General features: G+C 36.4%; 1 protein-coding gene across 1 annotated transcript in view; it reads right to left on the reverse strand.

The window, feature by feature from the left end:
- Window positions 1-3,390: 3,390 nt before the first annotated feature.
- LOC577162 (tetratricopeptide repeat protein 37) overlaps window positions 3,391-27,855 on the reverse strand; it is a 41,978-nt gene continuing 17,513 nt past the window's right edge. Inside the window, exons 22-45 of the mRNA XM_030976927.1 lie at window positions 27,112-27,204; window positions 26,476-26,562; window positions 25,674-25,797; window positions 24,929-25,007; window positions 24,061-24,122; window positions 23,466-23,591; window positions 22,454-22,528; window positions 21,732-21,876; window positions 20,798-20,891; window positions 20,272-20,349; window positions 19,437-19,564; window positions 18,329-18,452; window positions 14,519-14,693; window positions 12,683-12,729; window positions 11,985-12,057; window positions 11,531-11,581; window positions 10,893-11,010; window positions 10,252-10,380; window positions 9,270-9,370; window positions 8,273-8,422; window positions 7,461-7,601; window positions 6,689-6,819; window positions 4,272-4,401; window positions 3,391-3,502 (exon numbers count right to left, since the gene is read on the reverse strand). Coding sequence (XP_030832787.1) covers window positions 3,431-3,502; window positions 4,272-4,401; window positions 6,689-6,819; window positions 7,461-7,601; window positions 8,273-8,422; window positions 9,270-9,370; window positions 10,252-10,380; window positions 10,893-11,010; window positions 11,531-11,581; window positions 11,985-12,057; window positions 12,683-12,729; window positions 14,519-14,693; window positions 18,329-18,452; window positions 19,437-19,564; window positions 20,272-20,349; window positions 20,798-20,891; window positions 21,732-21,876; window positions 22,454-22,528; window positions 23,466-23,591; window positions 24,061-24,122; window positions 24,929-25,007; window positions 25,674-25,797; window positions 26,476-26,562; window positions 27,112-27,204 — 2,533 coding nt within the window. The 3' untranslated portion in view covers window positions 3,391-3,430. The remainder of the gene's footprint in view (window positions 3,503-4,271; window positions 4,402-6,688; window positions 6,820-7,460; window positions 7,602-8,272; window positions 8,423-9,269; window positions 9,371-10,251; window positions 10,381-10,892; window positions 11,011-11,530; window positions 11,582-11,984; window positions 12,058-12,682; window positions 12,730-14,518; window positions 14,694-18,328; window positions 18,453-19,436; window positions 19,565-20,271; window positions 20,350-20,797; window positions 20,892-21,731; window positions 21,877-22,453; window positions 22,529-23,465; window positions 23,592-24,060; window positions 24,123-24,928; window positions 25,008-25,673; window positions 25,798-26,475; window positions 26,563-27,111; window positions 27,205-27,855) is intronic.

Raw genomic sequence — 27,855 nt, forward strand, 5'->3', positions numbered from 1 at the left:
ATCAACTGCAGGTTTACAAAGCTTGCTAAATGTTTGTTTTCAGTTTGGCATGGCAATGATGCGAAAAAGAGTCACTTTATGCTTGTGTTGGTAATGAATATTATAAGTTGGTATTTCCAGAATTTTATTTGTGTGGTGCTAAACTTGATGTTTTTAAAGAGGCTAAGTACCTAGATCATTATTTTACTGAGGACCTGTGTGATGATAGAGATATTTATAAACAGTGTCGTAAACTTTATGCACAGGGTAACACATTGTGCAGAAAGTTTCATATTTGCTCTCGTAAAGTAAAGGTTGAATTATTTCGAGCTTTTTTTTAAATAAATGTAATCCGTTATATACTGCACATCTTTGGAGTAGGTATAAAAAGAGTAGTATAAAGAAGCTCACGGTAGCCTACAATGATGCTACGAGGATGCTCTTACGAAAACCTAGGCACTCTAGTGTAAGTAAAATGTTTGCAGATGTGAATATACCTGCATGTCAAGCTGTTGTAAGAAATCTAATTTTCAAGTTTATTCAGAGAATTGACACTTCAGAAAATTTAATTGTTAAAATGTTGGTTAACAATTGCAAAGCAGTACAAGGTTCATCTCAGACTTTTGGAAGTTCTGATTCAGTAGCTTGTTATCACAGTCGGCAGAGGTTGATTAAAGTAGTTTAGTTTTGTTTGTCTTATATCTATATGTGCTCCCCTCCTTTTTTCTTCCTTGTTTATATATGTACATGTAAATATGTCAGTTTTTAATAATATGTCCCCCTCTTATTCTTGTTCATTGTTTATATTTACATGTAAATATGTTATATGGACCTCTGCTCTTGCAGCTGAATCTGGAATTAAGTCTTTATTTGAATTTACTGCATGAATGATGTATGAATATTTGCCATAGCGACCACTCAAAGTTACAACTAGACGACAGCTTGCAAATCAATTTCTTTATTCCCTGCTTTTCATTGACATATGCAAAATTTGTGGAAATATATCATCATTACTATGTAATGTTTGTCTTTAGAGTATGTGAGAGATAAAATAATCCATGAAATTATTGAACAAGAACAAATTAATTTCAGTGTTATTGAATTCTATTGTATTTTAGTCGTCGAAATTGATTTCATTGCATGACATTTTCAAATGCATACGTATCTTGCTCTGTTACAAAATGTTTCACTGCCCTATATATGTCTTTCAGAATTGGTGATCACCTTCGCAATAAATATGCAAATGAATAAAAAACAAAAACGTGTGTCAAACTGTTTCCATTCTTTCCTTTCTAAAACTGAGATGTAATCATTAACATTATCGGTGACATTGCGATAAAGTTTGCCGTCGACAAAGGATTGGTTAGGACGTATGCCGGGTGTAAATGGGAGGGGAAAAGAAAGAGAAAGGGGTATGAAGAGAAGGTGATATAAATTCTATATATATAAAACACATACATCAATTGACTAATTCTTCGTCACAGCAATATACAAATGATTAAAACACTTGAAATAAAAATCCTTTAGAGTTCACTTTGACCGGTTTCAATTTTATCTCTTCAGAAAAAGGGAGGGAGGGATCTGACGAAATTAAATTGAACCAAACCACAATGAAGAAGTAAATTTTCAAGGATTTTTTTATTTCAATTGTTTTAGTAATTATATATATATAATATAAACATGAATCAGATGGACAGATTAAGCTGGAAGAGGGGCTGAGAGAAAGAGAGATGAACCTAGAGAGTGAGGGAGGGAAGAGAGAAAGAGAGAGAGAGAAAGAGAGGGAGAGAAAGGAAGAGAGAGAGAGAGAGAGAAAGAGAGAGAGAGAGAGAGAGGAGGAGTGAGGAAATTATTATTAAAGTGATTTAAAGGAAAAACTACAATGTCAAGACGATTAAAAACATGAATATCATATTCAGAATATGTTACCCCCCCCCCCTCTCTCTCTTTCTCTATCTCTCTCTCTCTCTATCACCTTTTTCTCTCTGTATCTCTCTCTCTTTTATTCTCTTCAATTTTTGCCATTCGAATTGGCAGGAGGCGAGAGGACTTGAAACGTTCATTCTAAAAGGGCATTGAGCTAAAGATTAAACAGGTTCAAAGTATCAATGTTATCACTGTTTTTATTTGAAATGTGTGAATTAATATACAATGGTTAATTCAAAACCATTAGAAGAAATGTGTGGATAGGACCTATATAATGTTGACAATAATTTTCCTAAAGAGCTGATTTTTTAAATTTTTATTTCAGTCAAGTTTTAGAATCAGGCTCAACTTCTTTCGGGAAAATCTACCTCCAACTTGTTAGCAACAGTAATAAGGCCTCTTTATTTTCTGCTTAATTGTTTCTGCAAACTTAATTGTCGCAGCACCCCTATTTTGCACCCTATTTTGTGTTGAAATTTTCTAGGCAAGCATTCCCCCTAATGATCTGGTTTGCATTTTTCTTTATAGTAACTCAAATGAGCCTATGTAGCTGAGGCGATGAGTCATGCTTACTGATAATTAATGCAAAGTCATTTTGAATCTGCTTACTCTACATAAGATGATGTCATCAAGTCAATAGCTAGTTTTTAGATTGGCAACTTCCAATTTCCAAAGCTTTAGATTTCAAGTTGTTTTTAGAGAGCTGTTTATTCTCTCACAGACACTCAAATAGCATATAATCAATATTATTGTAATCTATGGCTTATAAGCTTTCCATTGGTATTCAATTCATTTATTGCATTTTTCACTTTCGACATGTACCTCAAAATGATTGAGAGTCAAGTAAACCATTGCTTGGAATTTTGGCCAATGATGAGATGATAAATTGCTTACACAATGCTTTAGGTAACCGTTACTAACAATGGCATGATAAGCAAATGCTCCGATGATTCTTTGTCTCAAACTGACCACTAACATAAACATTCCAGCCAAAGAAAATGATGTTATAAACTATATTATAGTTGATGGTTCACATTAACTGTTTACCATATATCCTGTTCCTAAACATTCATAAGAAAAAAAAAACATAAATATAGACAAGAAGAAGAAGGGATGACTTTATTACTTGTAGGATGGTAGTGGTCTTGGGAGATCTTTTAAAATAACAATAGGCCTGTCCTCATCAGCTCGAGTTTGCAAAATAGCCTGCTTTTTCAACTATCCCGATCACAAATTAGCCAGTTAATTTGCGTCTTCATCAGCCTGCAGTTGCAATTAGCAGGATATTTAGTTAAGAAAATATCCCAAGAAATTTTGGTCTCGTTTCCAAATATCCCGCTATTTGGGAAATAGCAGGCTAATTTGCGCCCGTCCAAGCTAGTTTGTTATGAGCGTATCGGTCTGGTGAAAACGCAATTTCAAGCTTCAGGATAATATCCGGAGTCTGAAAATAGCGGGTTAATTGGCAAACTCAAGCTGATGACTGACGAAGACAGGCCTAATATGACTGACGTACAGAAATCTATTATGCTGAAAACAATTCCTCCAATCTTGCACTGAAAGGATCTTTCTTCTCTAAGGCTTCTTCCACAAGGACCTGTGAATGAAAATGGGGTTAGAACATAGAGGATATAGTTCAGTTCAGTACATCAATTTTTCTCATACATTCACGATTGATAGACTTAAAGAGAAGGTTGAGTTCTGGGAAGAGGTGAAAAATAATTTGTGAGTGTTATCATTGATATTATGTAAGCATGGAAAAACATCAGATATAAAAATGTTCCCTGAAAAGCATGGCTCTTCAAATGCCTTAATATTCTCAATATGGCATGTAACAGCATAAAAATCGGGACAGATTTTAATGCCATATGTTTGTGTAGTCCCATTTACTTATATATACAAGACTGGGACAAATTTCTTATAATTTTGATGATTCCAGAACCTTGCAGTACACACTTAGAATTATGCTTGATGATCAACCTTTTCTGATTGATTCCACACCGTTTGTTTCACATTGGAATCTTTAAGATGGCATTTTCAAACCTAGTATGGCACACATGCCAACTGTCCCAATTTTTCCCGGACAGTCCAAAATTTCTGGATCTTCCGATTTTATAATTTTTTATGGCAGCAAAAAAAATTGATGTAGGTATATCAAAAGAATAATAAAATTTGTAACCCCACAAAATGTTGTGATGTTCACGAAAATGATTCCTTATACAGTACATCATCTAAACATCACTTTCCAACAAGAGCACAAACTTAATGCATGTTACTTGAGAGATATCATTATTTGAGTATATTTGCAACAAAATGGCAAATTTTAAAAAGATCTATTAGCTTGTAATAATTATGAGGTTAATTACCTGTGCAGCTTCCTTATCCTTCTTCATCAATGCTTCCACCAAGTGAACTCTTATGACAGACCGTGTGTAGTCTTCTGCTGCAGGCTCCTCATTGCTCTCCATGCCACGCTGCAGCTCCCGTCTTGATTGCCTGCACATGGGTCATCAACAAAGAGACTGTCAAATGAGTCTATCTAAGATGCTTTTTTAGAAAGGAATAGACAAATTCTGAAATTTTGTTGATAGATGGATTATACTTGTCTGCTACATTGTATTTTCATGTGTGTTTGAAAGGCAGTCATTGTGTGTGCAAATGCTGTTGATGATATGGAGGTAGATGATGATGATGAGGAGAAGGATGAGGATGAGGATGAGGATGATAATAATAAATAATAATAATAATAATCTTTTAAAGTCCACTCCAAATTTGATTAAGTTAAACCGAAAATGGAAATTCTTTTTGCCCAATTGATCGTGAGCCCAGCAAACACTGAGCAGCGCCAGATCGACGTTGCTCTATCCCTTATTGTTGAATGCCAAACAAGGTAGCAGCAACTCCCGTCTTTTAACGTCTTTTGGTATGACGCAGCCGGGGTTCGAACCCACGACCTCCCGGTTGTGAGGCAGATGCTCTACTGACTGAGCCAACACCGGTATGATGATGATGATGATGATGATTATGATTACAATGATGATGATAATAATAATGCATAAGTTGAGGATGGTGGTGATGATGATGAGAAGGAGGATGATGAAGAAGAGTATGTTGATGATGACGAGGATGAGGATGATGATTATGATTACAATGATGATGATGATAATCATGCATAAGTTGAGGATGGTGGTGATGATGATGAGAAGGAGGATGATGAAGAAGAGTATGTTGATGACAATGAGGATGATGATGATTATGATTACAATGATGATGATGATAATAATGCATAAGTTGAGGATGGTGGTGATGATGATGAGAAGGAGGATGATGAAGAAGAGTATGTTGATGACAATGAGGATGATGATGATTATGATTACAATGATGATGATGATAATCATGCATAAGTTGAGGATGGTGGTGATGATGATGAGAAGGAGGATGATGAAGAAGAGTATGTTGATGATGACGAGGATGAGGATGATGATTATGATTACAATGATGATGATGATAATCATGCATAAGTTGAGGATGGTGGTGATGATGATGAGAAGGAGGATGATGAAGAAGAGTATGTTGATGACAATGAGGATGATGATGATTATGATTACAATGATGATGATAATAATAATAATGCATAAGTTGAGGATGGTGGTGATGATGATGAGAAGGAGGATGATGAAGAAGAGTATGTTGATGACAATGAGGATGATTATGATTACAATGATGATGATAATAATCATGCATAAGTTGAGGATGGTGGTGATGAAGATGAGAAGGAGGATGATGAAGAAGAGTATGTTGATGACAATGAGGATGATGATGATTATGATTACAATGATGATGATAATAATCATGCATAAGTTGAGGATAGTGGTGATGATGATGAGAAGGAGGATGATGAAGAAGAGTATGTTGATGACAATGAGGATGATGATGATTATGATTACAATGATGATGATGATAATAATGCATAAGTTGAGGATGGTGGTGATGATGATGAGAAGGAGGATGATGAAGAAGAGTATGTTGATGACAATGAGGATGATTATGATTACAATGATGATGATAATAATCATGCATAAGTTGAGGATAGTGGTGATGATGATGAGAAGGAGGATGATGAAGAAGAGTATGTTGATGACAATGAGGATGATGATGATTATGATTACAATGATGATGATAATAATAATAATGCATAAGTTGAGGATGGTGGTGATGATGATGAGAAGGAGGATGATGAAGAAGAGTATGTTGATGACAATGAGGATGATTATGATTACAATGATGATGATAATAATCATGCATAAGTTGAGGATAGTGGTGATGATGATGAGAAGGAGGATGATGAAGAAGAGTATGTTGATGACAATGAGGATGATGATGATTATGATTACAATGATGATGATGATAATAATGCATAAGTTGAGGATGGTGGTGATGATGAAAATAATGCATAAGTTGAGGATGATGAAGAAGAGTATGTTGATGACAACGAGGATGATTATGATTACAATGATGATGATAATAATCATGCATAAGTTGAGGATAGTGGTGATGATGATGAGAAGGAGGATGATGAAGAAGAGTATGTTGATGACAATGAGGATGATGATGATTATGATTACAATGATGATGATGATAATCATGCATAAGTTGAGGATGGTGGTGATGATGATGAGAAGGAGGGAAGAGGAAGAGAAGAGTACCAGGGTATGTTGATCACAATGAGGATGATTTTGATGATGATGGTGGTGATGAAAATGAACAAACTAAACATGCTGACCTCTGATTTCCTAGATGTTTACAAAGCAATCCCTTCAGCAAGCAGCTGGTGGTTTCCTTTGGAGCCTGTTTGTTGAGTTCATCAACTGTTTGCTTTGCAAGGTCGCCCCATGACCCAGTGTCATCCCCTGCCTGTAATGAGATACGCAATAAATCAATATCAATCAAAATTGTTGTGGCAATAAGAACATCTCTTAATAAATTGATTCTTTTTTTCACTTTATTGGCCTTTAGTGGTTTGAAACAATAACAAATGCTAAAACGTACATAAATGCAAAAACTACAAATTAAATTAAGTATATCTTTGAAAACAGAACACTAGATTTGTTCACTGCTACAATAGTGTGTCGGTGAAAGTGCCAGTGATACCTGTATCTTCAGCTGGAGTCTATGAAAAATGTGTGTTGTACCCAAAATCAAATTGTATTAAAACAGTTCACCTCTATGAAATGAAAGACAATCTACAAAGATGTCAGAGGTGTTAGGGGTGCTGTGATCTAAATCACATGGTTCACAGTTCAAGTCCCTAATGATTATGATTATGATTATGATCATGATCATTACCATTATCAATATCATTATTATTATTATTGTTATTATTATTATCATTATTATCATTAGACATAAATGAACACATGCAAAGAAGGAGGGAATCAGAGGAAAGACATATCCTCTTTTCTACAGGGGAAACATGATACAGAATAAAAAAAGGTTTCAAAGAAAAAAAAAAACTACGGGAGAGGAGAAGATAGGCTCGAATATGTCTATCTCACCTTCAAACCCAAGATAGCCTGGTAAGCTAACTGGTGTAATATGGCGATCTGTCCTCTACCACTAGTGAGAGTCAGGCACTGTTTATAGCATGCTTCTGCCGCAGCCACCATCTTAGATTCACAGTAGATCTTACCTAATGTCTTCATTCAACAAAACAAACAAACGGACAAATGTTATACCAAAATGCCATTAATTTTATTCAATTCTTATTGATAACCAATGACATTTCACCTTTGATCAGGTAGGCCTTCAGAGTATTTCATCTTCCTATTATAGAGAGTATATATATATTTCTTCTAACTTATTTTCTGAATTTTCTACCAAAATGTAAGGTATACTTATAAAAGATAGAGAAATTTTGAGGGGACACATTTTGTTTTGCCTCTCTAAATGAAATGAACTGTACCTGTGCATTATAAACTCTAAAACATCAGGGTGATGCACATCCCTACACTAGATCAGATTTTCTATTGCTGGTATTCTATAGCCACCTGTTGAGAAAGTTATGTCTTCTCTCATTTATAAGAAAAACAAACTTGAAAAAATCTATTATTTCTTATTGAATATTATCAAATAATTTAATTTGATGTGAAAAGGATCTATTGGACCAACAAAAAAAGGCAAAGCATATTACAAGTAATAATGATCTAGCTATATATAGTGCTCGATACGTCTCCAAGCACTTTACAGATATTATTACCCCAGTCATTGGATTCATTCACGCAAAATGTGCACCATTTCTACTCCCTGGGGAGTATTCCTTCCATATCAAGAATACAGAGAAGTGGCTTATTGAGGTTACTCTCTTTACCTGCCATGCCAGTGATGACTGTGATGCTGTGACTGTTGATCTGAGTGATTCCAGGCCACCCTCCTTCCTAGTCGCCATCCAGGCACTCAGGGTACGCAGTAACGTGAGATTAGCATTGATCTCCTCCCCATAATTGCACCACTCCAGCAGCTAATTTAAGATGAAAAACATGGAAAAAACGAGAAAGGTTATACATGTTCTTTTAGCAAATGTACCTGGTGAAATACTTTGGAAAAAAATAATTAGATTGATGACAAAATAAGATAAAAAACAAGCAGTTGCCTTGGTGCCATTGAAACCCCCTCCCAAACAAGAGAGAAGAAAAAGTAATAGGCAATCTACAAGTCTTATTGCCAATGCAGCAACTAAGGAAAATAGGTCATTGCTTCATATAATTTTTGCAAAATCTCATGCAAACATAACTCAAAGTTTAATTTCACATGCAAGCAATTTTGTTTTAGATTCTCAACTGGAAACTGAAATACAAAAGGTAAGCAAACTCCCAAGAATGCATAATTGCAAAAAAAAAAAGAAAGGAAGATTTGTCAATTAGTTGCTTTGTAATTTAGTGAAACAGCTTATTGGTATTTGTTTACTTTCTGAATCTAGGAAATGTGTTTCTAAGTTGTAGACAGCATGTTGCACAGAAAAATGTCGATTATTTAAAGTAATAAATATCCTATCGAAAATAATATTGCTAGTGATCACTAGCAATATTATTATCGATACTACATCCGCAATGAGTAATATATTAAGCAATAAATATCCTCCTGCCAGTATTGTTTATTGCATACATTCTTTCCAACAAAGAACAGCCCCCCCCAAAAAAAAAAATTAAAAAAAATGGCAAGATAGCCAAAACAAGGTCACCATTTATTTGTTATTCTTTATTATTTTTGTCTACTTGTAACATATGTTTAAATCATAATTTTGGGTAGCCTTGGATATCCCTTTCGATATATAAACTACTGCGATTATAAAAGACACAGTATCATACCCGTTCTGAGAGTTCCTTTGCTTCATTCCACTGCTGACTCTGTAGCAAGCAGAAGACGTTGTGAAGAGAAACCCAGGCGGCCAGCTTAGAATCTGCTTTGCCTAAAAAATCAACAACAAAAAAATCATTCCAATAAAACAGGCAATCAATCACTTAGCCACTTGACTTTAATATAAATCTTTTAAGATCATCAACACAATGATCATACATCATTTACTGGAAAGTTCATAACATCAAACATAAATCAATCATGAAAGTAAGGAGAAGTATTGGTATTTTCCCTGCCATTTCTGATTTGTGGTTTCCTTTGCAAACCTCCATCTTGACATGAAGCTAAAGATTTTGACACTAAAAATTTACTTAGGGTATTCGTCTCGTAAGAAATTTGATGAAGTTCAGATATGAAGTGCAGGTTTAGGCGAATACATTGCTACCCAGGACTATGATTACAGGCTAAATGGGTACTAATAATCCATGAACAATATTATACACACTATAACAAAAGTTGGTCCAAGTTATATTAAGTTGGTGGTGGTTGGTGGTGGTTATTTTACCTGACTGCTAAGAAAGCATAAATGCTTGTAAGTAAGCAACCAGACGGCCGATGGCTTTAAGTCCTCTCCGATGGACCTGGTAATGAGGATTAATGCCTTACCTAAGGGCACTAGCGCATCACCTTGGTTTCAAACCCGGGTCACCGGATTACGAGACCACTGCTCTAAGTCTGGACTAGGCTTTTCACATACATATATATCATGTCCAAATCATGTTTGTGTGGAAGGGCTGAGATAACAAAAGTTGGTCCAGGCTTTGCACATACATATATATCATTTGTCATAAGTTCACATCAATGAAGGAAGGGAAGGCAGATGGCTAGTCTAGACTAGGTCTTGAGACTGGCCCAGAGGCTTACCAAGTAGTCTAGGCCTCAATTACTACATTAGAGGATTTTTCTTCTTTTTTTCTGCCTTCTTTTACTCACTTGTTTTCAGGAGAAATTTGGCCACTCGAAGATTAACATCTATCAGATTGCACTTCTCTTGGTGGACATGTTGCCATGACGACTGAGCTGAACAACAGGCTCCAAGAAGGGCCCAATTATTCATATCACCTATGCAAAACCAAACAAGAAAGAGACTCAAATTCAATCAAGGTTTGAATCGTAAGCAATGGAACAGATGATTTACATTGACAATTGTGGCTAATGGGGGAGGTTTTGAATAGTTGTGATCATTGGTCATACATAGAGCGTACATTCAGTATATTGGAGAATGATCTATACCATAAATTCAATTACCTTCACTCAACACTCAAATGGATGTTCTATTGAGGAATGCTACATGTTTAACACAATCATAGATCAAATGTTTTATCTCCGCAATGTCCCGATGATCAATGCTATCACAATTTTCAAATCTGAGAGAAACGACCATTGATAATTTGGTGGAATTAAAAAAGAGATATATAATTAAATAATTGCAGACAAATACAGCTGCAAAATAATGTCATAACTAGACACAAATATGGCTAAATATGACATGTATTTCTTCAACATGTATCAAAAGGCTATTTCCTTTGTGTGTTCCTTATAAGTAAGTTGATGTAAAGCGAAAGTGTATCTACCTGGCATGGCATGGACAGCTTTCTGTGCTGCAATCAAGCTGGGATACAGACGGTCTCTGGAGGAGTTGCCATGGCAACCAGAGCATAGTCTTGCAGCTGCATTGACTTGAAGAACGTTCTACAGGATAGAAAACCATCATATACACTGTAGTTACGCAAAAGTATCACTATAGCGAACATGATCTTTAACATATTATTTTGCTAAAATATTTAATGCAGGAGTAACTGATCCCGGTACCCGATAGCACTGAGAAGACTTGATGCAAAGCAAGCATGAACCAATGGACATTGATTTTGTCCTATTTTCCAAATACTCTCTTCCAAGATGATGTAAAACCTGGAATTTGTGTGAAATAAAAATCTTGTGAATTGTGAATTGTGAACATTCAGTTTTTTGTCATAAGCAATTCAATCATTTGTATAGTATAGCGGCATGATACTTTTGCAAAGCTGAGGCATTCATGAAATTTGTGAACATTTGTAAATGTATATACCTTAATGTATATGGAATGAATAAACATCAAATCAAATCAAATCAAGTATGGGCTTCCATGAAAGATAAAATGAATAAACTACTATCATTATCTTCCCTCCATTCAAGTAGATTTGTATATTTGTTTGTGTGTATATCATCTCACCTTGTGGGTAGGTATTAGACGTCTTGCTTTTTCAGAACAGGTTGATGCAAACTGAAGGAAAAAAAACAAGGGAAGAAATATTGAAATAGGCTGTCCAATCATGTCAATATTATCATCATTGGCATTACCAGCTTTTTAAGAATAGCAGATAATAGACATAAATAGAGTGTCTGTAACAGACCTGGAATAAGATGATGATGATGATGATTCATCATCTGTTTGGAGCAAGAAAGCAGTAACTCATATTATTTTACAGAGTTAATACCCTTCTGGCTCCAAACAGACCATAAATGGAATTTTTTTTTTAACCCCCCCCCCCCACCCCTGGAAAAAAGCACTCATAACAGAATATAGGGTTGACTAAGCATCCTTGTAACAGCAGAACAATAAATGTTATGATTATCTTTTCTCTCCTTTTCTCATTAGTACATGCCTTATTTTGGAGATACAATACCTCTGTATTTGTTGCATCGAGCAGTAGCATCAGTTCTGCTGCCAGGTTCCATAAATGGCTATCATCAGGATACCTATTTTACAAAAAAAAAAAACAACATGTAAGATGATCATGATTTTGATGGAACTTATACTATGAAATCCAATGAATGCAGTAAAAACGATCTACTGGAAACAATATATACAGAAAAAATGCCAGTAAGGTGAATGTTTTTGAAGCTTTGTGCATATTGTTTGAAGAAAACAAAATTTGGAATTGTAAACCCGAATTTCTCAGAATGTTTACTACCTGTTCAAACAATAATTTTGTACGTAAACATGTAGAATTATTGACTTGCAACATGCACTGTTAGAATAGATTAAGATCAATAATGGTATGACGATCTCAACATTAGCTGTTGATCAACCAAATGATCCTATTTGATGATAGTAGCAAACATGTAATATGTGAAGAAGAAGAAAAAAAGTTGAACAAATGTGAACCAGAGATTAAAAATGAATTTTCAAAAAACATTCTTCTGTAAATTCACTACAACAGGTTTTGATTCTCTCCATGTTTAATCACAAAATAAGGAAATTGAAGTAAATCATTTGTTCAAGGCCAGAAGGGCGTTCACTTTGTATGACTTAATGTATGGGTTAATGCCCTTCTGACTCGAAACAGGCACAATTTTTCATTTATTGTTATGAAATACTTACTCCTCAACTGAGTTCATGAGGTGTTGAGAAACTCCTGGTATATCACCCTGAAATATGTGTCAAACAAAAAGAAAACATGACTTAAACCTTCCTGTTGTAATTGATTTAAATTATGTATGTCGTCCACTGCTGTAGCTTCTACCATATGGGGGCTTCAAATACTCCTGCCAATGCAAATTCTAGTGTATCAACCATGGCCTAAAAAACTCAAAACCAGGAACGTTGCCTAAATCTCATTGGTTTCTAGCTGGTGCAGTGCATGGTATATGTGACCCGGCACCACAAAACCAACAAAAAGTCGCAACCAGCGATTCTCCGTAATCAGCTAAAATGTCAATTTAGGTGAAAAAAATAGATTTTTGTTTTTTTGCATTTTCTGAATGAGTGGTCTTTTCTGTACCTAGTATCAAAATTTGGAAGTCTAAAACATAGTAGAAGATGTGTTTTAAACAGTTTTTCTAGACCAGTTTTTTTCGCACAGCCTTCGGTCTCTTCCAAAATTTGATCACTTTTCCCGAGCGAAATTATCGTAGTCCGGAAATGGTCGGTCGTTGCTAACGGGTCGTGCTACGCGGGCTGTGATTGGTCCGTTATAGCAATCAGTGCGGCGCGCCATTTTGTTTGTATCCGCTTTCACATCCGAGTTCCAGATTTGCGTTCGTCTTATATTCTCCGTTAACGACTTCGAGTAGCTTGATTGTACATCACATATCCAGAATTTGTTGATCAAGAGTAAGAATATTATTATAGTTTATACATTTGAGAGTGACAAGTTGCGAAAAAGTCTACAACGTCGTTACAATGCCAGGTTTTGTACGTGAGCAGAGCCGTGGGATGGTACCGGGGTGCACCAACGCAGATGCCCAGGTAGCTCGGGCGGTCAACGAAGCGATGATGCGGGGGCTAGCTGCGGGGGATCAGGCCAACCTTACAGCTTTGCTTACTGAACACTTCGGGCAAGACAGCGACGAGAGAATTCCTGATAATGTGGTTACAAATAATTGCCCAGATGTATACAAAACAAATAAGTGACAAGCAGTGTTATGTAAGGGGGAACAAAAAGACTCCGGGTCCACCATGAATAGGCATTGTCTAGTGCAGGTGTCTCGGCACTATGTTGCAGTTCACTTAATCTGTCCAATTACAACTCTATACATTTACAACATAATAACTTTTGAAAGACTTAAGTCCACACATTGAAACCTCAGAAACATAATGAACAGACTATGTTTGACCATCAGGCCAAATTTCAGCCTAATCTGAAAATCTCTTCATAGTGGTTGCTATGGCCTTTTGATTCACCCTTCTATTGATTTCTTGGTTTGCTTGCTCCGCATGCTTGAATAGCCCCAAACTTTAAAGCTCTCTTTCTCACAATTTAATACCAGTAACCTCCCTCACCAGCTCTTTTCATTCACTAAATTGAAATGGTTAGGAAGCTTCAATTTGGACAAGTAATATACCATTTTAATGAGGGGAACTTCTTCTTTCATAATCAGATGAAATCAGGAAAATAATTTTTTGCGACATTTTGATGGTTTTGTGGTGCCGGGTCACATATACACATACACGAGGCGGGGTCTACTTAATTGTTTACGCTAGCAGGATTTTGAAACTAGGGCAGAAGACGAGTGAGAATTTGGGAATAATTTGATGATTTCATGCATTTATATCTTATTTAAACAAACAAAAGACATTTTGTTCATGGAACATTTAATTCATTAACTTTATTAAAATGCCGACCGTAGATTGTAAGATTTTGGGGTCTGTCGTAAAGGGCAATACAACATCTTTTTTTAACGCCGAATGAGACACAACTTTTGATTTCAAAAGTACCTGCAAATAGTGCGTAGCAGAGGCCAGGACTGCTGTCTCCTGGACCAGGTCCTGCTGATTAGGCTGCTTGGCAAGCTCAGACAGGGCTGCTTGGGTCAAGACCATATCCTGGGTCTGCAGTCCTAAAGCGCAGAGGGCTACTAGCCCCTGGTGAGACGGGGCTGACAGCTGGGAACTAGGTACAGAACAACAAAGTTATGTTATAAGCATATACTGTACACTGTTACTCATAAAGTTGGATTTAAAAAAAATAATCAAACCCGTACATTTTTCTATTTTTCGCGTCAGTGATCATTATATGCCAATTTTTTTAATTGTACAATGTGTCTCCACTACCAGGTGTAATGAATAGTTGCATAATAATGCATTTAGTGAGCCTTTTGATGGAAGCCTTTTGTTTGAAGCTATAAGAGGCATCGCGCTTTAATATTTTGTCCATTTCTCTCTCGTAGGCTTATGTGTAACAAGTTTACTTTTTCAAAGATGGCCGTATCATTTTGAACCAATTTTGGTACAGAGGTTCTCTAAGCTACATGTATGCCTTGTCCAACGCCATTGGCTATACGCCGAAGAGTGCTTATGCTCCAACAGGAAGGGCACAAACAAGTCAATATTGTAGGTGTCCTTGAGATATATCGCAGAGCACAGCATCTAAAATCCACAAACTTCATCGGAGGGAGGGTAATATGAGGCCAAGGCAGTCTTCAGGATGACCCTGATTGATCAGCACATGAGACGATTGCCGGTTGGTTAACCTGTGCCGTCAGAATAGGAAAATCCCAACAAGTTAGAATCTACATCTCCCGCCCAACTGTAAATCGGAGACTGCTTCAACATGGTTATCGGGCATGACGAAATGACCAAAGGTCCACACCTGACCGTTAGACACATAGTTGCCCAACTTCAACGGGCTAGGGATCACAGAAGACTACAGCTAGGACACTGGCGACATATCTTCATGGATGAGAGCCACTACGTCCATGAGTGTACAGATGGAAAGCAGCAGGTGTAACTACCTAGAGAGATGACTGCGTTTGGGAAACGACTCAAGGTGGTGGTGGGTCCATGATCGCATGGGCCGGAATCCACTATGTCGGAAAAACGCCACTGGTAGTTCCGGATGGAAACGTCAACACCGTTGTGTACCTGGACATCCTGGAGAACCACTGCCTTCCACACGCACGAAGGGTGTATGGAAACAATTTCCTGCTGCAAAATGACAACGCTAGGCCACATAGAGCAGCTGCAGTGAGAGAATTCCTTGACGCAAAGGGGGTGCAGCAGTTGCTATGGCCTGCCTACTCCCCTGATATGAACCCTATTGAACAAGCCTGGGACGCCCTAGGCCGAGCCATCAATGACAGGGAAAATATTTCTCAAAATCTACAGGAGTTAGCTCATAGTCTGATTGACGAGTGGGACGCTCTGGCCATTGACAGCATCAACGAGCTCGTTGACAGCATGCCGCGACATCTTAATGCACTGATCCGTGTCAGGGGTCGTCAAACCCAATATTAGTGACTGATTGACATTTAAAAGAGAAAAACAAAACTCATTTCATGCATACAATTGGTCTTCTTCGAATAAACTCAAGTTAAATCAATCTAAGACTGAGGTACTACACATCACATCACAGTTTAGAAGTTTTTAGCAGTCTGCCGTGCTTGGACGCTGCTGGCGTTGAAATCGTACCTTCAAAAGTCGTTCGTAACCTCGACGTCACTGTTGATAATGTACTGAATATGAAACGACACATCAGGAATACTTGTCGGATGGCTGCCTTTGGTATCTCCAGGATTAGTAAACTTCGAAAATATTTGGACAGACAGTCTACAGAATGATTGATCCACGCTTTTGTGACTTCTCATTTAGATTATTGTAACGGATTGTACTTTGGCTTATCCAATTCCACCATTTCTCCACTCCAACTTATTCAGAACATGGCAGCCCGTCTCATTACCAAAACCAGAAAATATGAACACGCAACTCCTATTCTTAGATCTCTTCATTGGCTTCCTTTTTTAACTCGCATTCATTTAAGATTCTTTTGTTAGCTAGTATTCAAAATTAAACATGGTTATGCTCCCTCATATTTAAACGACCTTCTCAAACCTATTGTTCCATCACGTTCATTACGGTCAACTACACATGCTAATTTCCAATACGCCCCTGGTCCCCGAACCAATACCCGTTACAGAGATCATACTTTTGCTATTGCAGCCCCTAAATTATGGAACAGTTTACGAATTATTATTCGTCAATTCCCATCTGTAGAGTCTTTTAAGGCAAGTTGGAAGAATTTTTTGTTTAATAGTAATTTATAGGGCAGTTTTGTTTAAGTAAGTTTTTAATTATCTGTAATGTTATTATTAGAATTATGTATTTTTATTGCTGTACCGGTATGTTTATTTTATGTTGGACCTTGCTTTGTTAAGCGCTTAGAAACATATTAAGCGCTTTATAAATGTAATTTATTATTATTATTATTATTATACAATACATTTCAACATTTGTTATCTGTTATGCCAACCAATTTTGAAAATTGCAACAAAACCCTTAGTTTTGCTGTTTCCATACCCCTCTTTCGTTTTTGCCTTGGTACAACCCTTTGCAAAGGGAAATCGTAGGTTAATTTCACTGAAATATAACCTGAAGGAATAGATCTATTAAACATCATGGTTGTATACACCATAGATATGATAAAAAAACATGTAAACATAAATGCTTTTTTTTTATTTGATTGTATGTTTGATGTAAACTTGCATTTTTAGTCTTTGGACTTTTTGAGAAGTCGTGAATAAAACCTCATTTGAATCTTTGAATCTTGAAAAAAGTCTTATTTATTGTACGTTTAGTTGTGACAAAATGTTAACCAACTTTATGAGCAACAGTGTAGTCAGCTAAATCTGTAATAAATGGACAGAATTATATCCTGGGTCTGTAGCCCACAAGCACAAAGGGACACTGTTAATTGATGGCATGGTAAAGACAGCTGGGAACTAAGTGCAGAACAAACAAAGTTACATCAGAGGTACCAGGTTGGCGAGGGCTGTGTTGGTTAAGATTACATCCTGTGTCTGTAACTCCTGGGACCCGTCTTACAAAGAATTGATATCAATCGCAACTATGTACATCAGAGGTAGGAGACTGCAGACTTGCAATTGATTGGAGGACTTACGATTGATTTGAACCAATCGCAACTCTTTGTAAGATGGGCCCTGGACATACAGAGCAACTAGCCCTTGCTTGTATGTGGCCGAAAAATGTGTAACAAATACAAAGGTAAGTAAGGCACAATGTTAGCTAGGGCTACATTGGTCAGGGTAATACCCAAAGTCTTTAGCCCCAATGCACAGAGAGATACTAGCCCTTGGAGGTTGAGACCTCAGTTGTATACTCGGAAAAGAAGAAAAAAAAACGTATTCCATCAGGTGGTCAGAGGTCATCATACTTCCATGACATGTATGCTGTTTACATTGAGCTGTGAATCATACATATTTGAAGATACTGTTTAGCATTCTTGGGCTTATAAAAGAATTTCAATATATAGCAGATAAAAGAATTTCAATATTTTTCAGGACCATGATGTAAAACAGATTTTAAATCTACAATGTATATCTGATTCTTGTTATCCTGGGCTGGGTCTCACGAAACCGTCATAAGTACAAGTTCAGCAACATCCCATTGAAATGCGTGTTAAACTTAATACACTCATTTTAATGGGATGTCATTGGACTTGTACTTAAGACGGTTTCGTGAGACACAGCCCTGATTAAATACATTTCAATAAATTTTTAAAAAAAATATTACCTTTGGAAGAGCAAGGTCTTAGCGTTGGCTAGGTCTCCAGACTGGCAGGATACCATGGCGAGAGCTGTCAGGATCTGAGATCTCTCACAATCAGATGAAACTAACTGCAAGGCTTGCTCATAAGCTGATTGAGGCAAGAAGAGAAATAGATGAAGAAAAACAAGAAGGTAAATAACAATGAATCAAGAGAAAATATACAGAAGACCAACGATATGAAGAATAGCAAATACCAAAATCCCTTGTAAACTATAAGATGACTAAGGTGACACTACACCAAATATATGTATTTGCCAGCATTACAAAATTTAAGATACCAGTAGCCATAGGGTGTTTTCCTGAGTTTTGCACTTCCATAGTTTTATCTCTGTCTTTTGTGTTAACCCTGGGCTAAGTTAGGCTTAGGGAAGGACGTTAGATTCATATGATTAATTTCAAAGAAGTTTAAAATGTTGAGTGTACATTCAAACATTGTTATCTACACATTTCTTGATGTAAATTTTTGTGAAAATACTGTGAAATAACTGAAGCCGTGCTAGTAGCTTGGCAGGATAATCCCAAAATATTGTTTATTGTGCTCTTTTTTCAGTGACAGTTTTAGATGTGATGTTTGCTGTGGTTGCTATGGGTGTAATGTTTTTAATGTTTTGAACATTGGATTCTCTAACAATCTTGCAGTCATTTAGAAGGTTAGCTTTATATGTTAAAACAGAAAAAATATCATTGGGAAGTTCAGAATGTGTGCCATATTTTTCTTTCTCTTTGTTGTTCTTTTGCTCAAACAGATAATAAAGAGATTATTTAATTTGGCAAAATAGAAGTACATGCATGAATGGCATTCTATAATATAATAACCTCCCAGGGTTTTGAATTAATGTTTTTCACATATTTTCTTATCACATACATATATACACATATCACAAAACAAAGGAGGAAATTTATGTTCATGCTATGCGGTAAACCATTATAAAAATAAATGTTGGATTATAAACATGTAAGAGTCAAAGCTTTAAATTAATGAAAGCTCAAGGCAGACAAAAGTTTTAACATGTAACTACAGAAAAGCATGAAAGGGGCAAGCAAATGATAAAACAGGGATATTGAAGATTACCCATATAGGCCTCTTGCCACTCCTTGTTCTGATAGAGGGCCAGAGCCAGCTGCAGGATGTCTTGGATCTCTACCAGAGGACTGATAGAACGAAGGGTATCTCTAGCCTCCTCTGCCTTACCAATGGAGCTGGAGGATAGAAGGATTCAAGCACTTTTATTCTTATTAAACAAAAATTAATTTGATAATTGAAATCTCATGGAGATTTCTTTTTGTCTGCAGCATGAGTCTGCAACATGAAATAATAGGGAAGAACAAAATTAATCAACAACAAAAAAATCAACAACAACAACAAAAAAAAAAAAAAAAAAAAAAAAAAAAAAAAAAAAAAAAAAAAAAATCAAAATTTCATAGTGATTTCTTTTGGTTCCATCAGAATCAGTCTGCTACATAAAATAATGGAAGGAAAAGAATCACACAAAGAAAAGAAGAGAAACTTATATATATACAGAGAGTGTGATGGGAGATGACAATTTTAATGCAGTCCTCTGTGTTTCAAAGAATGCTAATAAACCAATGATGACAGCACATTACTTCTTCACAAGACAATCTGTCTTTATAGCTGTAGCTCCATCATACAGAAATATCTATATATACGGTATCTTCAAAGGGAAATTTTTTCTTACATATTCATAAATAAACTTTACATTCATTTATTAGATTTGCTATGACATATTCACAAATAAAGACATGTCTACAGAAGAAAAAGGTGGCTTTACAGGTTCATGTAAATGGACATGGAATACATCAATGGTAGAATTAAAAAAATAAATGTATGATGATGTTGTGTACAGGTATTAGGGGTTTGAGTGAAGGAATGACTCGTTTCCACTTACCTCAATGCTCTACCATGGTTAGACAAGGCAATGTTGATCTGTTTCTCATCTCCTTGGTTCTTCAACACATGGAGAGCCCTGAAAATGTAAATGATTCAGTTTGTTTTAGTGTTTTTTTGAAAACCTGACTGCAAAGAGAGCACTTGCTTGCTTGTATGCTTGAAAAGTATTACATGTAGCAAATCAGCGGACCGATGGGTTTAAGTCCTTTCCAGGGGACTTGGTAATGCGGATCAATGCCTCATCAAATTGACTTGGTTTAGAACCCTAAACCTCCCAATTACGCGACCACTGCTCTACCACTGAGCTATTGTGATTATGTGATGTTTTTTAACACACTGGTAACAATTTTTAATGCTAATATTTTGACGATAAAGGCTGCTTTGCCCTGAATCCATATGTCGTTACATCTGAGTTGAGTGGTTATCCATGGGAAAAAACATTACTGTAAAGACCTTTAAACCTTTGACTACATATCCAAGATGAGACTGGGTTTACATGTAGAAAATTCCCTATGGAGACTTACTGCTTATAGGATTCTTCCGAAGCCCTGTGTAGACCCTGTCTTTCTTGCAAGAGTCCATGCAGCGTATGGGCCTCTCCGCTCACCTGCAGACGATCTGTGATTGAGCGAGGAGGTGATCATGACAGAGAGATCGAGGGAGGAAGAGAAAGATAAAGAGAGAGAGGGGGAGGAAGAGAGAGGGGGAGGAAGAGAGAGAGAGAGAGAGAGAGAGAGAGGAATAAGATAATGAGATAGAAATACATACATATACCTATACAGAGATGGACAGAACGTCACCTGTGATATTTGTTTGTAGTAGGCAAATCAAGTTGAACTAGAATAATTACATCATATGCACGAACATGCATGATAATGATTCAAGAAGTAGGCATATTGATTAAAATCTTTACTTAATATATTTGTCCGTTTCCTCTAAAACCTAGTTAAATGCAAATAATTCTAAACTGAATATATAAAGCAATAACAGTAAGGTGTATTCCATTAATTTAAATGACTTCTTACATTGATTTACATATATCAACCTACAGATGTTTGAAGTGAGTGTATGTCTCTCTCTCTATCTCTTTCTCTCTCCCCCTCTCTCTCTCTCTCTATATATCTGTCTCTCCCTCCCTCTTTCTCTGTATCTAACTATCTCTCCCTCTCTCTCTCTCTCTCTCTCTCTCTCTATATATATATCTCCCTGTCTCTCTCTCTATATTTCACTCTCTCTCTCTCCCTCTCTCTCTCTATATCTCTCACTATCTCTACCTCTCTTGCTTTATATATTTCCCTGTCTCTCCCTCCCTCTCTCTCTCTATATATATCTCACTGTCTCTCCCCATCTCTCTCTCTATATATATATATATCTTACTACCTCTCCCTCTTTTTTTATATATATCTTACTGTCTCTCTTCATCTCTCTCTCTCTATATATATTTAATTGTACACGCACCTGCCACTTTCCCTACAGCTGCAGCAGCAGCAGGCACAGCACCCATCTGAATGACGTTGTATCGATACAGCTCAGAATCCTTGTCTAGTGACGGGTCTAGGAGTGCACTACATACCAAATCAGCATAACCAAGGCCACTTTCCACCTATTCCATTAAAAAAAAAAAAATAATGTCCAGGTACATGTTACAGCATGTACAGTCTAAAATAAACCCAGGGCAATGGGACATCGCTAATCAAACATTTTCTTATGTTTGCAAATTTTTAAAATTCGGATGTATTGCATAGGTCAATATTAGTTCCTTGATCTGACGTCCCCCTCCCACTGAAAATACATCTAACAATGCCCCTGCCACTGACGAGTAAATTGTGAGTGAAAAGTGTGAACTTACATACAGCCTACGGAAGGTTAGTGTTAAGAGTAGCAAGGTGGGTAAATGGTACTATAAGGACAGTGCCAATGCTGTTTAATACCACCATTTGAACATAAAGCTGCATTCTTAGGCTAAGAACATAGCTTAATATACATGTATTCACATTTTATAGAGGAGATAAATTCGATGAAATTTTTTTTTAAACGGCTGATAAAATCTTCTAAAGTTATAATCAGGAATGATCAACTTTCCTTTTCCAAAACATCTTTAAACTAGCAAACTGTCAAATGTTCAGTAAAATATGACAGAATATCCTTTTCAATGGATATCTCGGTCTCGTATCACTCACATGGGTTGTCAACTCTGTGGTGTGCCTGTAGAGATCTATTGCTTCCTGCCTGCCTAACGTCTCAGCAACCAGACCCTGAACAAGAGAGAGAGAGAGAGTCAGGATTACAAATTTTCTTACTGGTAAAAGGGTTCAATATTCCATTCAACATTTAGAATTATAAGAACCCAAATCTGTCTGAAGCTGACTGAGTACCAAGATAACATAAAGTGAAACATTTCCAGAAAGTCCAATTTTTAGATTCTCATTGAGGGCTTTCATGCCAAATCTTCTAGGTGATGTGTGCTCTCTACAAATGGAACAAGATTACAAGGTCAAACTTGATTTCATCAAAGAAGTGAGCATCGCCTTTCAGGCAATAGGTGATAACTGCTCTTACTTGGACTTGGACGCTACCAATAGGTTTTTATTAAATGTCTTCATAATCATAAAAAAGGAAAAGGCTTCCAGATAAAGTGTCAAACCAAAAATGCCTAATACAATATTTATAAAGCGCATAATTATTATTATTATTATTATTAGGCATTTAGCTACGCTATTCATAGAACACTATATCACAGCGCTTACAATAATATGCAATATAACAATATCACCACAAATCTTAACATAACATTGAACAAACAAAAATAATAGCGAATCAAGTAGGAAATAAGGAGGTTTTAAGGAGTTTCTTAAAAACATCCTCTGATAGAGCAGCTTTTATACTGGAGGGAACTTTATTCCACTCCTTAGCTGCTGCAACAGTGAATGTGCATAATAAACAAAGTTTCTCTATGCGCTGTAAAAGCATGACTTACAAGAAATATAATCATACAAAAGGAATAAACAAAGAAAAATATACAAATCTTACACCTACTAAAATGACTAACTTAACATAGAAACTAACACAATAACAAGATAGCTAACATGGTCAAAACAAAAAAACGTAAGTAAGGACAGAAAACAGTTCAAGCTAAATAATTAAGGCCAAAGAGGTGCGTTTTTAGTACAGATTTGAACATTACAGAAGTACCTGTCCGATCCAGCACTGAACATGATTGGGTTCGAGAGACTGTGAGACAGCGAAGGCTTGGTTAGCCAGCTTTAGATTCCCGTTGGTGAGGTACAGTGTGCCCAGGTTGGTCCATGCTACAACATTCTGCGATGAACAAACACAAGAATGAAATTCAAATCTGGAATATTTCAATGATATCTGGATAGTGACAAAATACATAGGTAATTACCACGCATATTTATTTTATTTCACAGGAGTCCATGACAGACCAATTTTAATCTGTTAAATGTTGCGAAATTTGTAAGATCTTTGGTTATTTGCAAAGATCTGCATGTCTGGGTATCCAATGAATGTTAACCTGAGAAAGACAATTTTTAATTTTCTTCATCTTATCATATGAGCTGCAGATTGGTTCGAGATTTATAAGTGTTTCAGGATCAAATTCATGTACTGAATTTAGATAACAGGCTAGTTAAAGGTACAGGAGGTCAGAATGTCTCATAATTCCTGGTTTCTAGTGAAGAATCATTGGCCATACTTGTAATTTTCAATGAATGCTTACTTTAAACTTACAATGTACAGTACACAAATAATATAAGGTTAAAAATCCTACCTTTGCTTCTAGTTGTATGGACTTGATGAAGGCATGCTGGGCAAGTCTTGGGTCATCAAAAGCTGAAAATGAATAGATACAGTCAAACCTGCTTTAACGACCACCTGTCTACAAAGACCACATTTTTTGTTTACCTTAAAAATGGTTTCTCATTGAATCATGTAGTATTAAAAGGAACCTGTACATAAAGACCACCTGCCTATAAAAACCACTTTTCTTGTCTCCCTTAGGTGGTCTTTATAGACAGGTTTCACTGTATATACACATGTATCATATACACTAAATCAAATTTGCTTACAAGTTCTCTCTTTTAAAATTGTTCTAAAGATTTCCTTTTTGGGCATGAGATCATTATCTTTTAGAAATATCTATTGCATTGTTTTCAAGATGAAAAAAAGAAATACATATACTTGGGATTAAAATCATCCAAAACAAATATTTATGGCAAGAAGTTTAACAAATTTAAAGTGTAACATTCATCAAACAATTATTCACACTGTATGGTAAGGCTTCCACACCGCTTCACGTTATTAAAGATATGAGTTCCAAATTTTCTATAGAGAGATACAGGATTCCGAGTTTATATATACTCTCTATTGACAAAAAATGGACTTGTGAGTAGACTAGTCAACACATCCATACGCACTCAACTAGAAAAACACCTCTGCGCAATGCAAGTCAAAGTTAATTGGCTTTGATGCGAAGGGTTTTTTTTTATTGTTTGATTTTGTTTTCTTCATACTTCTTAACCGTTAGCCTATAGACAGTCAGGTTAAGTTTTTCTGAGTTTGATTTTAAACATCTATCTGTACACAAATTAATTTCAGGTGATCTGTACACTTTTAGAAAGATTCTGGTATCTACTAACCTTTAGATGCAGCGACGACACCCAAGGCTGTCCAGTGCAAGTGGTTTGACTCATCTAACTTGATTGCTTTTTGGATAAACTACACAAATTAGGAGGAATAAACAAAATCAGAAAGAAAAAAAAATCAAGATATTATTCATGGTTAATGATTATCTAGACCCTCTTCGAAAGCTAGACTAATTTAAATAATCAGAGAAAAGAAATTTGACTTTTACATCAAGACTGAGGACTTGATATCTCTTGCAGAACTGGTTGCATTAAAATGGTTTAATCAATGACATCAAGACCAAACCTTCTGTGCCAGTATTAACTCCAGTGCCCATTGTTAAAGGGAACTGGTCTAGTGACAACAGAACAAAAGAAATCAAGCCCAAGAATAAGATCTCACTAGATGCCACCCAAATTAACCAGCAATCAGGGCCCCCATTTCACAAAACTTGTCACCAGTGACAAACGACAGTTTTTGTTATAAGCTAGTGAAATCCTTGCTTCTGATTAGTTATCAGCAGATTTGTCACTGATTTGTGTCATTTTGTCATTGAAAAAATGCTTTGTGAAACGGGTCCCTGGTGTTTATATTGTATTTCACAAACATTTCTTCTTGTGCATGAATATGACCAATAACCTAAATTTCAAGCATTTAAAACCTGGTGGCTACAGCAAATGTCATGATCGAATTATCTACAGACTTAGAGTGAAATGTGTGATTGACACATTGTTTATCAAATCTTCTGCTATACAGTACCTGCATGGCTTTTTGGACCATCTTTGCATCTTGACTGTACTGGTGCTGCCGGAAGTAGTTCATGCCCAGGTCATGCCACAAGCTAGCACGATCCTTCTGTCTCTGCACAGCCCGACCAAAACACCTGTTTGATGGAAACACAGGTCAAAATGTTGAATTATCTTCTTCATATAAATTTAACACAAACACTGGGTATAATCCAATTATTTTATGCATATTGAAAAATATTTTTTAAATAGTTGAACAATCAATGGAATAGCTAAATGTACTCTAATATTTAAAAAGAAGTAATAGTAGTAGACTTTATTGGATAACTTGTTTAGCACAGGGTTAATCTCCCACAAGGTCCATCTGGGTGTACTGGTATACCGGATTGTGCACTTAGACCACTACACCGGGGTTTCCCCCTACACTTATACGAATAATGCAGTGGGTTCTTAACATGCAAAGTTGGTGACTCTCCTCTACACAGGACCCCCATTTAACGTCCTATCCGAGGAGTGTGTGCCCACTTAGAGATGACAACAATTGAAAACTCAGTCTATTCCCTCTTATGAATAGTCTACCGGTATTCAAGGATATCTGTATAAAAGTTGTGACAATGTCAGCTTAGAATAGGAAGGCAGGCTTTTAAAGTTACATTCATAATAATTTTCAGAATATTAACCAACTTTGAACTCACAATTGAGCAATTATTTGGACTCAATGCTTTCATTGTTTCATTGCAACCAGCCATAAAAGTGAACTTGAACTACGTGTATACTCAGGTATCATTGATATTTTATATTTGAGACAAACTCACCTTCCACCCAGTGCCAGCAGTTCTCCTTTGCCCAAAGTTTCACATATCTTCTCATCACCACAAGTCAGAGCACCGTTCACTGAGATCCTGAAATAAATTGTAGGAAGAGAAAAACTTAGAGGTATATAAGTATTAAATGAGGGGTTTATTGTGAACTGGCAACTAGTGTAGTGGTATCTTGTACAGAACTCAACTTGTTGCAATGCTTCTTGCCCTCTACTTTCATGAACCTGACTTTGGTTCCACAAAGTCAGAGAATAGCAACAAATACAGACATACTGCAGTTTTTTGTCTGGCACTCATCAGAGTAAATCGCAAGAAATGTCTTATTTCATTCTGTCATCCTTGTGAATTGCTCTGACGAGTGCAACTAAGATGAAAAGCTTCAGTAAATCTGGTAGTGGAGCTACTGTATAGAAAGCTCAATCATTCATAGAGTTTATTCTAAATGATAAGAATAGCAACAAATACAGACATACTATAGCATCTTGTCTTGCACTCATCAGACTAAATCGCAAGAAACATCTGATTTCATTCTGTCATCCTTGCAAATTACTCTGAGTACAAGACGAAAAGACATACAAAACCAGAAATATTAAAATGATGCTAATCTTCATCTCATATTTCTCTCCCTACCTGATGAGATTGTCATGTAGAGGAGCTATCAGGGTGCAGGCATCCCCAAGGAGCTTCCACAAGCTACACAGGTCAGGACGGAGAAGGACGGCTCTGGAGAAGGAAAATAGTACAGAGAAATGAATGCATGGGACATTCAGTAAATGTACAGGTAAAAGTAAAGATGACTACGCAAGGTTTGTAGCCATTCTTGTATGGTATTCCGAGATCATAATCTATACAACATTAAACACAGATGAAACAGTGTTGGAAAGCTTTGATAGAAGCTACTGGAAACTGTAGAAATAAGTAGCTCCCTCTTTTCATTTCGTTATTTCTTGGCAAATAGGAATATTAGCACTTAATTTAGCAATATACCTACATAAAGCCCTCTCTAGGTTGGATGGAGAGGATGTCGTTGATGAGGTTGATGATTGTTTTTCCTAACTGCTAAAAAAGCATGTACATGCTTGTAAGGAAGCAACCAGGGGACCGAGGGCTTTAAGTTCTCTCCGAGGGACTTGGTAATGAGGATTAATGCCTTACCAAAAGGCACAAGCGCATCGACTTGGTTTTGAACCGGGACCTCCCGGTTACAAGATTTCTGCTCTACCACTGAGCCACCATGATTATGTGATCTTTTTAACACACAAGTAACAATTTCAAAATGCTAATATTTTTTACGATAAAGGCTACTTTGCCTGAATGTGGTAACTACTCTGAATTATTTTGAAACAGCAAACCTTTGTGTATAAATGAATCACA

Source organism: Strongylocentrotus purpuratus, unplaced genomic scaffold (genome assembly GCF_000002235.5).
Source record: "Strongylocentrotus purpuratus isolate Spur 01 unplaced genomic scaffold, Spur_5.0 spur5_scaffold_9, whole genome shotgun sequence".
Taxonomy (NCBI): Eukaryota; Metazoa; Echinodermata; class Echinoidea; order Camarodonta; family Strongylocentrotidae; genus Strongylocentrotus; species Strongylocentrotus purpuratus.